At 35.0% G+C, this 16,484-nt stretch overlaps 2 protein-coding genes across 7 annotated transcripts in view; one reads left to right on the top strand and one right to left on the bottom strand.

Moving 5' to 3' along the window:
• Nucleotides 1-16,484, bottom strand: part of LOC145686102 (endoribonuclease Dicer-like) — a 323,942-nt gene that overhangs the window by 194,488 nt on the left and 112,970 nt on the right. The gene's annotated exons all lie outside the window — the stretch shown is intronic.
• Nucleotides 9,177-10,596, top strand: LOC145686104 (uncharacterized). Its single transcript, XM_081759053.1, has 2 exons — nucleotides 9,177-9,450; nucleotides 9,787-10,596. Exons 1-2 carry the CDS (start codon nucleotides 9,347-9,349, stop codon nucleotides 10,010-10,012), a joined length of 330 nt encoding a protein of 109 aa, XP_081615179.1. The 5' UTR covers nucleotides 9,177-9,346; the 3' UTR covers nucleotides 10,013-10,596.

Below are 16,484 nucleotides of genomic sequence, written 5' to 3'. Positions count from 1 at the left end.
GCCTAGAAGAAAATCAAAAGTGATTTAATATACTAATGAAATGGAGCACTTGTTTATGTATGGGTACTTCTTATTATATGTAAACATATATATGGTTACTTACATTGATTTTTATGGTTTTTCTTATATAGAATACTGAATTTAGAAATTTGTTATTCGAAAACAATGGGAAAGATATTAGTAATTTCATCAATGATTGCATAGTATGAAGGAAACAAAGGTAGAAACTTCACCTCCGGCAAGGCCAATGGAAAGTATTACTGTTAACAGTCCCCGTGCACTTGTTTCAATTGACATTTTAGGACCATATGTTTCTTCTTCATCAGCTCATAAATATGCATTGTCAATTATGGGCGTTTTTACTAAATATTACACTCTGTACCCAATGCGAAATGCTACCACTAAATGTGTTTTACGTTGTTTAGAATCATTGTATTTTTTACATTTAGGTATTCCAAGTACTATTTTAGTTGATAATGGTAGCTGTTTCATTTCTCGAAAATTCAAAGAAAAAATGTTAGAATACGGAATTAAAATACATTATGTGACACCTTATCACGCTTCTTCTAATCCGGTTGAAAGGATCCATCGTGAAACTAATCGCTTATTCAAATTGTTCTGCAGATAAGATCATACCGCTTGGGAAAAATTCACTCCTCAAATTGTAATTTTACTAAATTATTCAATTCCTAGTAGTTTGGGAGTAAGTCCCGCCAGTTTACATTTAAATGTAAAAACGTGTGAATCAGTATTTAAACATTTTGGTATTGTTGTCAATGAAAAAGATGATGAATATGCATTGTGGGATAATAAGTTAGTCATGGCAGACTTGAAAAGAAATGAGATTATCCGTAAACGAAATGTTAAGCATAATCAGAAACAAGAAACCAAGTATAAGGTAAAAGAAAATGACCTAGTTTTCTTAAAACAAACAAATTTAAGTTCGGCCATAGATAAAAGAATTTCAAAATTTCTTCATTTGTATAAAGGTCCCCTGTTGTGTTCTAAAAAGATCTCAGAAAAGGCATTTGAATTAACGGATCCAGTCACAGGTAAATGTTTAGGATTACATTCTGTAGACAGGTTAAAGGTTTGGAAACCAACTACAGAAACTAAAAATATTTGGCTGAATTTGGCTACTAAACATTGTGGAAGTAAAAGTGATGAAATTCTAAGAAAACAAAGTAAAAGCTCAGAGTTAAATAGTTGTATTGAGGAGTTAACGTATGATGCTATCAACGCTGTAATTATAAACCTTTCAAATCAATGTGATTCGAAAATTAAATCAAATAGAATTTACAAGATCCTCGATGAAATTCTGGAATTAGATTTGTATTTGAAATATCTCACCGAATCATGATGGTGTAAGGTCAATAATTTAGAATTTGCGTTAGTGAATTTTATTAATCCTCTTGTTTTGTTTAATTAGCACTCTGGTAAGATCACAGTGATCAACTTAGGGTGATTGACTCCTACTTATATGGTGGGCTACCGCAGCCTTGTTTTCCATCTAAACACGCCTACGTGGTGAACCACTGAGTCACAAACGAAGGAATAATAATAAAAAAGTATCAGAAAAGTGAGACAGATGATATTAAGGAATCAGTAATAAATGTTGAAGTGAGTTTATTAAAGGTAAAACTCATGCGTTAACTGTGAACAATTGTTATTGCACTTATTTTGTGTTAATCTTTTCGTTTAACACGGAAAACACTTCACGTTAAACTTCAAATCATGGAAGCAAAGTTCCCTCCCAAATTGTGGGTTAATCACACTATTTAACGCGTTGGAAACGCAATTTTCTTATTTGTCCCCTCTATATTATTTTGATTTCATAACCTTATCTTCTATCCTTTCCACTTTGCTTCGGGGATGGAAAAATATAAATAAATAATTGGGGCAGAGTCTTATACATTTAATGCAGGCGGTATATTTATATACTGTATACTTCGAGTGTAACGAGCTCGCATCTGCTAAGTCATATTTCATTTCAAATAAATGAAATGTTATTTCTTATAGTGTTATGTTTATATATGTGTTATAATGTGTAACTTTCATGAATTATAAAATAATTGTTTGAATTATGTGTTATGTTTTAGTTGTATCGAACTACTCTGAACATTTTTGATAAATATCTCATGTTAGAATGTAAAAGAATATATAACTTTGAATTTTCATGAATATTGTCAATGTTTTAAATATTTTGTTTGTGTCGAGTGTGATAAATATTTCTTTGTGCATTCAATACCAAGGAGTACATTCACTTTTACGAAAAGTAAAATGATAGCAATGTTGAATGATTTATTGATAGATTTGCTGTTGCTAAATAGTGCTGCATGTTTTATTTTAGAATAAGTAAATATTATTGCAGTATATGATGTTGAATTAATTATTATTGCTTTTAAACTTATCGCAATATATTTGGTTTGTGTTAATTATATTTTATTGTGTATTGTTAGTTCTGAAATGGAATTGAATATAACATTTCCATTGAATGTGTTAATGTACTTATGTAACTTAGTTTAAGTTTTAAAACATAATATTGAATACAATGTTTACATTAAATTTCTACGTGCGTTGAATAATATGTTGAGTCATATATAACAATTGGTTTACATTTGAATATTTAAATTGTTTGCATACACATACTATGAGATGATTAAAATAAAAAGAAAATATGAATAATAATAATAATAATAAAAGAACACAAAGACATTGATGAAATGGCCCTCGTGTTACCGCAAATGGTCCACGCGTCCGTTATCGTTCGAATTTTCGTGATCTCGTGTTTCCGAGTGAAAATGTGAACTCTTACACTTCAGTGTGAACAAACTCAGAATGACTTTAACCCTTGGTGGACTACTGGAATAGGCAACTCAATAGTGTTGTGATTGTGTTATTATGGTGAAGTGCAATCATGAAGAAATGGATTCCAGGGTTCTTGCCCACTTAATGAGTACCATCAGTGGACATTCCCGTCGCGCACCATATATAACGATATCGTTATATGTACTTTTTAACCAACCCTCATATTTCCAATGCCAATTCTCGGAATGCCTAGCCAGTCGATATTGGCAGAAGAGCGAAACAAAGGAATTTTTCTACCCAGAAGGTGCCTCTTTCCTCAAGACATTTCAGCACCTCTCGCCGGACCGTATTTGGGAAGGTATTTGTTCGTTCCCTCACTCACACCCACGCAAAGCTGATTTTCTGAGCAACAGCAGTGGATCATACGTCATAATGTGTATTTTTGCAAATAATTATTAATTGTTTACACTATTATGTGCGTCAATATAATTAATGTACTCTCAATCAAGTGATAGCTAATCAGATAGGTATATTGTCGAAGCAGTTATATAAAAACTAAGTGTTGTGTGTGAACTATTTTTATTCCACTAGTATATTCATACGCTCTGAAAGGAACCAAGGAAAGTGACGCGCAAAAGAGGCGCGTGGAGTGCTCTCCTAAACACAAACGGAATAACACGTATTTGTCTGATTGTTCGAAGACTACAACTAAATGTGTTCACTATACAAATATAAATTCCTAAAGAAGTTAATAGATTTTAACTGTTAGTGCATATAAAATACATTTATCAATTGATCAACAAATTGAAGGATTTGTGAATAAATTGTACTTTTGCAACGTTGTATGCCTTGGAAAATGGGAGAAGCATCCAAGGACCCCTTTTGGAGAAAACAATTCATCACACGGCCAGCAAAAGAAGAATAGTGGTTCTCTCTTCACGAAATATTTTGTCTTTCGGAAAACTATCGAAATCACAATACACGTGCGTGCTTCTTAGTGTCGTTTTCGTGTGCGTCGAAATCGAGCTCTAGGGCCATCATCGTTATTTTTTTAATCAGAATATATTGTGTTTGTGTTGTATCAGTGTGTTCCTAATTTCTTAAAAGTCAAAATATATGCACTAAAATATTTATTGCGTATGCTATTTTTAATCAAGTGACAATACGTTAATAGTTCTATTGTGCATTGTTTCTAGCATATTTTTTTTATTATGTGAAAGGATAAGTATTATACTATATTGTGTGCATGATTTAATATTTTATTAGGTTACAGGTAAAGTACATTGAAATAGCGCAGTGAAAGGTACATTTCTTTCTGTTTCTCTGCAACCATCCGGTGTCAGCAATGTCAGTTATTCCCTCCACAAGTGTTGTTTTTGAAATTATCGATGAGAAATATATTATCGATGCAGCCGTAATGTGTGTGACTCGCCAGTGACGGTGGGCACACGACTCAGCCATCTTGTGATTATTGAATGCACTCGAATCTGATGACCGTGAGTGTGGATTCTTCCTTATAATAATTGGTGTTCGATCTCATTATTACTTGATCATTCCTTATCGGAAGTTAGGAACGAACCCAGGATCATGATATATAGCTATTCCCAAACGGGGACGAGCAAGGAATGAACTCATACTAGCTGAACCTGCGCTGTCTACACAGTGTATCATTCGCATCTTTCTCCTTGCATGCGATATATGGTGTTCATTGGACAAAAAACTCCACACAACAAAGATTCATTTGAGGTTAGAGAAATGGTTACGCTTTGCTTTTCGTTATCATTTGGCCATGAAACAAACGCCGTACAGACATAATATCCTGGTATACAAATGTGTGGTTTTGGAACGTATAACTCATAGGATATGATGCTTTATGTTTTGAATTTCAATACTTAAAGAGCATCCCTAAAACGTGGAGCAGAGAAATAACAGCTCTTTTCTAAATATTCAATTAGAACTGAGTAATCTACACAAAATTTGCAATCGATCAGTGAAGACTGCATCTTTCTAAAATCTATGGTTCCCGAGAACTCAGTGTCGAAAGGATTGGCCACAAACTTTTCTTCACTACAAACATATAAACCAGGCACGTAGCCAAGGGTGGGTCCGGGGTGTCCGGACCCCCTCCTCAGACTAGAGATGAAAAAATATTAAGGATGAAACGAAAAGAAAAAGAAGAACCAGCATTAAAAATAAAAAGCCACAGCAAGCGTTTGGTTACTCTTTCTTATGAGGAGCTATGTATGGAGGAAACGGGGGGATTCAAGTTAAAAATGTATATTATTGTAATGGAGCATACCGAATTCCATCTAGTTCCATGCTAATCTTATAGACTACAAATGACGATCGATAAACTGGTTCGAACAGACAGACACTCAGGTAGAACTTAAGAGATGCACCCATCACCAATAATATGAGCATGGCAACTTAGGTTCCAGTTACACTTGTTGAAGAAATTTTCAATTTCGCGGCAACACTAACCATTTTATTGGATGTGTTTACCAAAGATGTTATAAAATAGAGGATCTGCTCATACAACTAAATCGTGAAGCTATACGTCACAGTTTCGCCACACCCACTCTGCCCGCTCCGGGCCACTAAGATCGCAATGTTTTGAGCCAACAGTCTTGTCGGAAAGGAATGTAGCCAATCAGATGTGTCAGCTCAGACGATGCTCGGTTGTTTTTTGGCTTCATCGAGTTCATAGGATGGAGATACGTATGGGCCTATTTTATAACATCCTTGGTGTTTACTGCTGAAAGAGATCTCGTTGCCATCCTTGACGGCATTAAATGAAGATGAGAAAAAGAAGAAGAAAGACAAGAACTGAGTTCGAATGACCTAGAAAGATTATATCTTTTTTAATATGTTTTAAATATTCTTTTACTCGAGTTTTCTTCATAGTTTGTAATTAAAATACTTACTGACATATTCTCATCTTAGTGCCCTAACAAATGGGTATGTTGCCAGTAAAATATTTTAGATGGATCGAGCCCCTGGTATGTAACCACAGTATTTCATGTCACGCCCCCACCCCGCATTACGAAATACTGACTAAACGAACCAACATATGTTGCCAGTAAATAGTTTAGTATGATCCAGCCTGTAGTGTGATAACCACAGTATTTCGTCACGGACCCCCCTTCCCCTATTATGAAATCCTACGTGCCTGTATAAACCAAACATTTTAATATATAGACTAGCTGAACCTGCGCTGTCTACTGAGCACACCGCTCTGTTATGACCATGACTTTCCTTCCCACTATGCATGTCTCCTTACTCACCCAAGTAAAGGACAGGAGACTCACAAAGAAAGTGAATTGCTATGTATAGGTGTTGGAGTGAGTTTGTAGCAAATTTGTAGAAGCAAAATGATATCAAGTGGAAATATTTTTTTCCTAATAAATCCATATCCGTCCGAGTACGCCTCATTGTGTCTCTTGAGGCCTTTGAAGTTGCCAGCATGCGATAGGTTTTTCCATTGATTTAAACAAAGAGCCTGCAATGTCCGTCCACCCGCTATACGTAACTTCTCTACTAGTTGCCTAACATGGTAGTTTCAGCCTGCAACAGTATTAATCTTATGGGTTCAAAACGGCCCATAAATGTTAAATAGAACAATAACGACACGGTTTTGGAAAATTTGAATGAGAACTGGACAATCTACACAAAATTTGGAATCGGTCAGTGAAAACGGCACGTTTCTAGCATTTGTGATTTTCGAGATCTCATTGTCGAAAGGATTGGGGACAAATATCTAAACCTAGTACTTTAATATATAGACTAGCTGAACCTGCGCTCTTTACACAGCGCATCATTCATATATGAGCATGAATCTCCTTGCACATGTCCCTTTGTAGACACAAGTGAAAGAAGTCTTGGTAAAAATCGGCAAGAGATACCGTAAAGAGATTTTTTTTCGATTACTTTTTCAACCTCGTACCGTTTGCAAGATTTAAGCCTACTTTCGGTTGCAGTTTTTAATTCATGTATGATCTGTGTTTCCTTTCTTCTTGCATGTAGTATGTAATAAGCAAATACATAAACTAAGTAACTCTATGGCCTATGGAACCCGGAGGTTCAATGCCGCGTTCACAAAAGCTCTCCACTGACTTCTAGCCTTAGCCAATTGGACCCAGTTTCTACTTTGTATTCCTATCTCTGCGAGATCCATTTTAATATTGTCCTCCCATCTGCGCCTACGTCTTCCTAATGGTCGTTTTTCGGCTGGTCTTCCAGTTAAGATTTTGAAAGCGTTTCTACTTTCTTCCATCCTGGCTACATGACCTGCTCACCTGAGCCTCCTAGATTTGATGACCCTAACAAGGTTGGATAAACCGTATAAATTATGTAGTTCCTTGTTATGAAAATTCCGCCATTCCCTATCACCGTTTCTCTTGGGTCCGAATATTCGTCTCAGGATCTTGTTCTCAAATACTTTCAATCTATGTTGTTCGTCCCGTACACAGCGCCTCATTCGCATATGAGCATAAATGTCCTTCTCATTCCTCACAACATCTATACATGACCCTTTAGACACAAGTGAAAGACGTCTTGATTAAAAAAAAAAAAAAAAATCAATCGGCAAGAGGTATCATAAACGGGATATTTTTCGATAATTTTTTCTCAATATCTCGCACAGTTTGCAAGATTTGAGCCTACTTCCGGTTGGAGTTTCTAATTCATGCATGACCAGTGTTTTCTTTCTTCTTGCATGCAGTATTTAATGAGCAAATACATTATATACACATTAATTATAATGTCAGTTATATATAGTGTTCATTGGGCAAAACACTCCAAAAGTAAAGATTCATCTTAGACTGTAGAAGTGGTTATCCTTCATTTTTCATTATTATTGGCCATGAAACAAACGCCTGAGACACATACAACCCCTATATGTGGTGTTGCAATATATAATGAGTAGGATTGGTGCTTTAGTTTTATCTTTTAATTTTAACATTTCCAGTATACCCGTAAAAATGTAATAAAGAAATAGTGGCCATGTTTTTTTAAATATGCAAATAGAACTGGACAATCTACGCAAAATTTGCAATCGATCAGTGAAAATGGCATCTTTCTAGAGCCTGTAGTTTCTGAGATATTGTCGAAAGGATTGGCAACAAACATATAAACTTTCAGAAACATATAGTTTAAAAGAACTCCGAAGATGGCAGCACAATTTATTTGCATTGATTTTGGAGAAGGCTTATTAAAATAGAAAGGCTTTGAGCAATAATCTAAAAAATAAACTTTGTGCAAAAATAAATTTAAATACTTTATTTAAAGTGCACAATAATTTATTTAAAATAATTGTCTTTGTTAAAAGGAAATCACAAATAACCGTAAATGAGAGGTTTGAAATAAAAAGTTAAAGGTTGGAGCTCAGGTGTTTTTATTACTATTGTAGCATTTTAATAGATAGATTAGCATTTGTGATTTTCGAGTTGAGTTGAGTTGAGTTGATTTTAGTTTAGCGTCCCGTTCAGCAGCGAGGCTATATGAGACGTGGACCTACTGATTAACGTGGAATCCGAACCACATGAGCTCCCGCCGGGAATCGAACCCGAGTCTCCCACGCCACAGGCGCATACGCTAACCGCTTAGCCACTGTGATTTTCGAGATCTCATTGTCGAAAGGACTGGGGACGAACATATAAATCTAGCATTTTAATATACAGACTTGATACCTCCCAACATGGAGTTATCACGTTAGGGAATTTTCGTACACCCTGTATAATATCGTATAACAACGTCAAATAAGATGAGAAGTTGTAGTGGTACAATATTGAGATTTATTTCTCTTACATAATATTAGAGGTAGGATTAGGTTAGAAAGTGTTTAGAATAGGTTAGGATTTATTTTGCATTTATTATATATATTTTGTTCATTTCTGCCTTGATTTCTTATATTTCTTAAAAATTTTAACATATTTCTCTTCATTTTCATCAGTAGAACGCAGGTGCAATGCTTTTGCACACACTTTCTTCCAGCTTATCATTCCATGCAGATAAGAATGCTTTTGCGCACAAAATGGTATGCAACGTTGCCAATTCGTTCTTTGATCTTAATATACAATATATTTTGTAGTTTTTTTTTTTTTTTTTTTTTTTGCAAAACAAGACAGGACTGATTTGATTAAATAAAATAAACTAATTTATTAAATTACCTAAGTAACTCCAACTACCTTACTTTCTTGGCTTCTTCAAACACACTAACTCACTTATCTAACAGATACATAGCGAAAACAGCAAGTGGTTCCTGATTGGTTACCGCCAGCTGGTGGCAGCCAATCCCGTGACAGCTTCCAAAAGAGAACTACAAAAATGAACTTTTAATTAACGACTTTCACTTGGCAGTAGCTCGTTAATTAAAAGTTCGCTTTTGTAGTTCTCTTTGGGTAGCTGTCACGGGATTGGCTGGCGGTAACCAATCAGGAACCACTTGCTGTGTCTCTGGAACTTGTTAACTACCAGATATGAATATATATACTGGAGGATACTGAGAATAATTGTAATCTGTTGAAACTGAGACGACAGTATGGACTTCGAGATATCAACTACGAAGAAAGGCGCACCATGCATAATAATGGGAGGTTATAAATATCGTCGTTTCCGTGAAGGAAGAAAAGGATCAATATGGAGGTAAGTTAAAATAGACTTACTAAATTGGTGAGAGTAGAAACTTTTGTTCTTCTCAGATTGCTTTGTGAACAATTTTAATTTCTACAGACTATGTTGACGTTTATAATCCTTGAGTTTAAACGTAGCTTACTGTGTCTCTCCACTGGCTAAAGTAAGGCAATGAAGCAGTGGATGTAAACTAACTTAATACTCTAAGATTTCGAACATTTTCGGTTTTGAATACATTTTCATACAAAAGTAGCAGAGTTAATCTATAGACCTTTTGGTGAGGCACCTGCTCACTATTGCTCCATCTACTAATGATTGATTACTTACACCAAACCATTAATTTTGCAGGTGTACCTTGAAAACATGCTCGGCTACAATTGAAGTTGATGGTACTGAAAGCAGGTTATTACAGAAGGGAGTGGAGCATAATCATCAAGGGAGTATTGAAAATGTTAACAGGCATTTGTTGAGGGAAAACTGTAAACGTCGTGTTGTAGAATGCCTTGACGAACGGCCAAATAAAGTCATAAGAAAGGAGATTTCAAAAATGACAAGCTTGATCATAAGGTTATGAAAACGTGCAGAGAAGCAATGTATCGATCTCGGAGGAAGAAAATGCCCAGTAAGATATCACCGAAGCTATTCAACAATTGAAAGAAAGAACGAACGATATAACTATGGCTGGAGAAAGGTTTCTGTACGTCAATGAAGCAGCGCAAATAGTCTTTCTTTCATGCAATGAAAACATCAGGTATGTGTTCCTTTTTAGTTGTTGATTTTGATGTTGTTTTTATATAGTTGTTTCTATATAGGCCATGTGAAGAAAATGTTTCGCTTCTATGTGTTCTTTATTCTTATTCGGTATTATTATTCCTTTATTCTTTTTTCATTTCAGGTTCTGGTGTGATTTCCAGGCATTGAATTGTTTGCTGACGGGACATTTGCATATTCTCCACGACATTTTGCCCAGCTATATACCATTCACGGCTATAAGAATGGATATTATGTTCCTCTATGCTTCGCGTTATTGCCAAAAAAAGATAGACTTACGAAGATATGTGGAAGATGGTTATCAGTTTAGACGCAAGAGTGACACTCAGATATGTTTACGTAGAGTTTGAAAATTCTGCCATAGAAGCTATAACTTGACAAGTTTCAAACCAAGATGCGCAGATCGCTGCGGAGCACTTCGTATTCCGCCATCCTCCCCACTACTCTTCCATCCACTGGTCTGGCTTTGAAAGTTCCAGTGATACTAACTCAGCAAACTTATGTTACAACAAATATCACCTGCTAAAATGTTTAAAGTCCGAATCTTACTTTTTTTTAGTAGGTAAGCAACCTCATGGTAGAGGTTTGCACGAGCTCGGGCCTAGGGCCGGGCCCGGACCGTAATTTTTTAAATAAACAATCATATTTCTCGGGACCTTTTCGGGCATAATACAACGATATTTTCTGGAGAACTTTTAACGCACACCTAAATTTGTAACTTAAGACGCCCACACTTAAAATCACTGTGCAATTGAGAGAAAAGCTGTGTAATAGAGAAAAAAACTAAAAGTAACAGAAATAAATATGCTTAGCTTGTCTGAGTGAAAATACTGCTTCTTACACTGGATTAAAGGAACAAAAGCATTGGGAACAAAGTGTCTTGGTTTTTTCTTCAAGACAATGTCAGTTTATATTATATGAGAATTTATATAATGACTTTTTTTTTAAAAAAAAAAAAAAAAAAAAAGAGAATTCATAGTTAACTAAATGTAAAGGATAACCTTTATTTCCTTGTTGTCTCTGAATCATGAAAGCTTTTAAACTGCAAAATTAAACATCTAATTGTTGCAAATAAAAAATACAATTTTGCCTTAATTGTTAAGTTTTTGTAATTCGGGCTCATTTGATTATCACATGGGGTCGGGCCTAAATGCTAAAACATATTTCTAACTCGGGTCGGGCCTCATATTATTAATCCACGGGCCGGGCCCGTGCAGACTACCTCATGGATACACTGCAAGCACTGACGCTTTTCGACGGGGCGATCCCTTCATGCCTTCTGAAAGGAAAATTTATCTTTTTATTATTATTTTTTGATTGGTACGAACTGGCACAGTCAGTATACAGCATTTACACTCAAATGTCGTAGAAAATCCTCAGACCATTCCGCTCCCTGCAGATTGCAACACTGCAAAACATCATCGTCGCGGAGAAGGGAGTGGGGAAATGTAGGATTAGGTGCGCAACAGCTAGGCTGCAGCGTTCTGTTTACAAACTTTTTTACTTATATCAGAGTGATGTTCCCAGACTGTGATATTCGTTGTTGCAGGTTCCACCTAGGTCAAGCATGGTGGCGAAAGATACAAAGTGATAGCGATCTCCGTAGTGCCTATTTACATTCAAAGTCACAGTTAAGTATGTACCATTATGATTTGTGCCTTAGTTACTTTTCTTTTCGGTTTTATAGTTACTTCTTTATGGTGTGTACTTTTGAAATAACTCTACTATCATGACATTAGATTATGTCTTCTAAATATGAATTTGTGGCTACTACTCTAGGCAAGACTACTCTAGAAAATTTAAGTTGTGAACTATCCATAAAAAAGTCAACAATGTTGAACTGAATTTAATTTCTATGCTTTTTAGGTTCTTGGCTAAAGACATTTTTTGGACTCCCGTATTTATCTCCAGAGCAAGTACCAGATGCCTTTGCTGATCTGATTTCGGTGGCACCTGACACCAAAGGATTTAGATCACAGGTACCCTCCAGTGATGTGGGCTTGTGAACCATCTCCAGCACCTAGGACAACAAATGGACCAGAATCTTTCCACCGTCACTACAACAGCCAGTTCTATTCTAGTGCACCTGATGTCCATAAGGTAGTATCAGTGTTACTTGAAATACAGCATGAAACACGTTTGAAGATCGCTTCGGTACGGAAAGGTGATTCGAAACCACAAAGGAAAGAAGAAATTCAAAGTAGGGAACAAATCATGAAATTATACACGTACTTTCAAAACTCCACACATAGCGAAGTTTCGAGAATGAAATATCTTAAAGTTGTAGGACACAAATTTCAAGGACTAAAGTTGTAAAAAATGTACGATACAGCAGAATTGAATATAATAAACATTGAACAGCAGAATTGAATATTTCTTTCGTATCTTTCATATTTACCCTTATTCTCTAAAGTATTGAAACTGTGCGCAACTGCATGATTTGCTTAAGCATGATTATATTGAGATTTGGCAACGTCGCATTTAAAAACTGCGCAAAACCACGATTTTATACTTTTCGATCAGCTGTCACTTAACTACAGATTATCGTAGATCTTTGGGAGAAAACTGTGCGCAAACGAGGTGCACCCGTAGAACGCCTTTCCTATCTCAGATCATCCTAAAAGTTCTCCCAGAAATTTTCTTCAAATTTTAATTTAAAATATCATTCATAAAAAATTATTTAAATTTCAGTCATCTTGATAGAAATTCGTCCAAATTACTCAATTTTAAGTTCATCATCTTCAATCTTGTCTAGTATGACGTCAGTAGCACAGATTTACGAAAACTATCTATAATTGGTCGCTTTCCTTTGAAGTATCTTGTCATTTGCTCTTTAGCCGATCTTCGTATTATTACGTCACATTGTTATTGTCTTGAATGGCGTCAGTTCTAGAAGAGCAGTAACTATATACTGCCCGTCGATTTTTCAAAGAAAATAAAGTGGAAAAAACATTGGTACAAAACAGAGTTATGCGAAATTAGTTTGACAGTTATTCAGCCGAAAATTTTGCGATATAGAAGTTTGCAGTCTGGACGGAACGGAACGAACAGTGAAAACTTTGGTGAGGCAGTTTCTTGTTGATTTTGCCAGATGGCGAATGCTAATATAAGTTAGACTGTTGAAGTTAAGAAATTTTAACTAATTTTTGAGAACGACAAAGTTCATCAGTAGATAAACCGCTCAATCATAAAATATACTTTATTCTGCGTCTTGTTTTTTTTGGGGGGTGGGGGGTGGGGTGGGGAATGATTGAAAGCTTAATCTGAAAATAATGAAGATGAAAGTTCAGGCCTGTGTGCAGAATGTCATATGCTGATTCAGGACAGTACTTCAGATTTCAAGGAGTGTAATTTTTTTCCATCTGGATAACTGTAAGTAATGTTTTTTTGATTTTGATTTTGAGTAAAACAGTGTCAGAAACTCGAAACCTGGATGGAAATATCTACTTTTAACCTTCAAATTAATCGAGTTAGACACAGTGTCACAATGGTGTGTTTAATAAAATATAGCAGTGTAAACATGCATTCGTAATCCCTTGTGTTCCCAAAGGATCTACCTAATTAGACAATATGTGACGGCTTGAGTTTTGTTAGAAAAATGGGGGAAATAGAATAAATTATGGATATAACGTAAGGATCGATTCCTTTAACGTAATTTCGTTTAAGAACGATCATCCTATAACAATAACAAAATAAAAATCAGCCAAAACTAAGATATGCAGTCGTATTTGTTCCTTATTTTATGATTTTATTTGTTTGGCTACTTAGTATTTCGACTCTTATGTAAACAAATATGAGATAATAGATAGGAGTGACGTTCTCTGCTGTCAAATCTATATAATATACCTAGATTTTTTTTCTTCCTCTTTAAAGTATTCGTATGAAAGTTGATTCCAAAGCTGTACTTTGGCTGAAAGCTGAGAATTTTTTTTTTTTTTTTCGATAGGGGCAACTGGTTTTTCGTATTGTGCGTTTATGCATATAGATGTAGAGATACCGTAAGCGGCAAAATCGCTTTACAAAATTAACATTGGCCTTTTGTGCCGACTAAAACGTCTTTACGAAAGAATAATTTTCATTTTGTGTGGGTGTGTGTGAATGTGTTGTAGGTTAGATTAGATTAAAGTTCCATAATTTGTGTATACTTTTTTTGTGTATACTAGGTTAAGGTTTTCTTGAGATGTGGTGCCTATAAATGCAAGCTGTAATATACAGCCATAGAATCTAGAGTTTGTTTATGGTTAAGAATAGTAATACAAAACGAAGGAGGCACAAGCATGTAAGTGAAACAAATGATTCATAATTATATAATGTGAATGCTAATGTGACGTTTGTGAAAAATAAATTAAGAATGTCATGTGTGTATGCGGAATTAAACAAAAATGCTTAGTCACGAGTAGTGATTTGTACTTGGAAACCGATTAGCCATAGGAGCATAAAGAGAACGCATCGTTGCTCCCTATGGCTATGTAAAAATGACTTTGTAAGAATACTATACAGCTTTCTGGAAACAAGTGAAGGTTTAGATAGTATATTCGTACCTGTTTTATTTCGTACTTGAGAAAATGTACAGTAGAATATAAAGATTTTATTTGGTTTGGTATAGTACAGCTTGATCAGTCAGTGTATAATAGTTCGTCTTCCTATCCGTCGTGCTAATAAATCTGAAGGGAAATGACATAAAGGAAATTTTACGGGGAACCCATCGTTGGATGTCACGAATCCTGATTTTTTTAATTTCAAAATTTCAAGTTTATTTTTTTTATATATACATAGATTTTTTTTCCGTTGCGCAAAAACTTCATTCAGATAGTACACTTGTAGGGCAGGTCTTCTGAGTTCCGATTCTTTCTCTCATGACTATGGAGCGAGTGAGTGCATCTCTGGTTGCGATCTATTCTTCTGTGATGGCCACATAGACTTGTAGCTGGTTAAACTGGTGATATACTCAAACGCACCTTGGTGCCGAGAAAGCGAACATCTAAGAACAATAGTAAACACAATCACATACAATACAATAAATAATGAAGTTACAGACTAGCTTAACTTGCGCCCTCTACACAGCGCATCATTCACATATGAGAATGAATCTCCTTGTCATTCCTCACAACATCTGTACATGTCTTTTGCAGACACAAGTCAAACTCGTCTTGATAAAAATCGGCAAAAGATACCATAAAAGAGAGATTTTTTTCTATTACTTTTTCAATATCTCGCACCGTTTGCAAGATTTGAGCCTACTTCCGGTTGGAGTTTCTAATTCATGTATGATCAGTATTTTCTTTCTTTTTGCATGCAGTATGTAATAAGCAAATACATTCCAAACACAATTAATTATGATGTCAGTGATATATTGTATTCATTGGGCAAAACACTCCCAACAATAAAGATTCAACTTAGAGTGGAGAAATAGTTATCCTTCATTTTTCATTATCATTTGGCCATGAAGCAAATGCCTGAGATGTATGCAACCCCCGTATACAATTATGTGGTGTTGGAAGGCGTAGGATATGATGCTTTAGTTCTTTTCTTTTTTAATTTCAATACTTCCAGTGTACCCGTAAAAATGTAATAAAGAAAGAATGACCATGTTTTTTAATTATTGAATTAGAACTGGACAATCTACACAAAATTTGCAATCGATCAGTGAAAACGTCATATTTTTAGAGCCTGTATTTTCCGAGATCTCATTGTCGAAAGGATTGGCCACAAACATATAAACACCCACAAACGTATAGTTTAAAAGAACTCCACAGATGGCATCACAATTCATTTGCATTGATTTTGGAAAAGGCTTATCAAAATACAAAAGCTTTGAACAATAATTTAAAAAAGTAAACTTTATATGAAAAAATGTCTACTTAAATAATTTATTTGAAGCGCACACAGTTTAAAATATTCGTTTCTGTTAAACGTGAAATCACATATAAGGTAAATCAAAGGGTTGAAATCAAAGTTTATAGATTGGAGCTCAGACGCTTTTGTTGCTATTGTAGCATTTTAATAGATAGATAAATGTAGTTAACTTTTCATAATTATAAGGAGTGTTCAAATGAGAAGATACGAAACGTCGTACACATCGAAAAGAAAGTATTTGACAGTTGACAAATTTTCTTTTGCTAATAACTCGGGGACAAATGAATTAATATAGATCTTTTAGTTGTTATCCTTAGAATAGTTATAATTTGGTAACTTGCAAAAATCGGTACTCTAAAAGGTTAATTTATTGTTGTTATTAGGAAAAGAAATTTTGCAAACTGAAGAATACTTATTTT

The sequence above is a fragment of the Thermobia domestica genome, chromosome 5 (genome assembly GCF_964235325.1).
Source record: "Thermobia domestica chromosome 5, izTheDome1.hap1.1, whole genome shotgun sequence".
NCBI lineage: Eukaryota > Metazoa > Arthropoda > Insecta > Zygentoma > Lepismatidae > Thermobia > Thermobia domestica.
The sequence above is the reverse complement of the archived record's forward strand: the minus strand, read 5'-3'. Positions and strand labels throughout refer to the sequence as shown.

Bases quoted from the DNA above. Each gene is read 5' to 3' on its own strand.
- LOC145686104 (XM_081759053.1), top strand. From the start codon at position 9,347: ATGGACTTCGAGATATCAACTACGAAGAAAGGCGCACCATGCATAATA. The intron at 9,451-9,786 runs GTAAGTTAAAAT...TTAATTTTGCAG, and splicing joins AGAAAAGGATCAATATGGAG to GTGTACCTTGAAAACATGCT.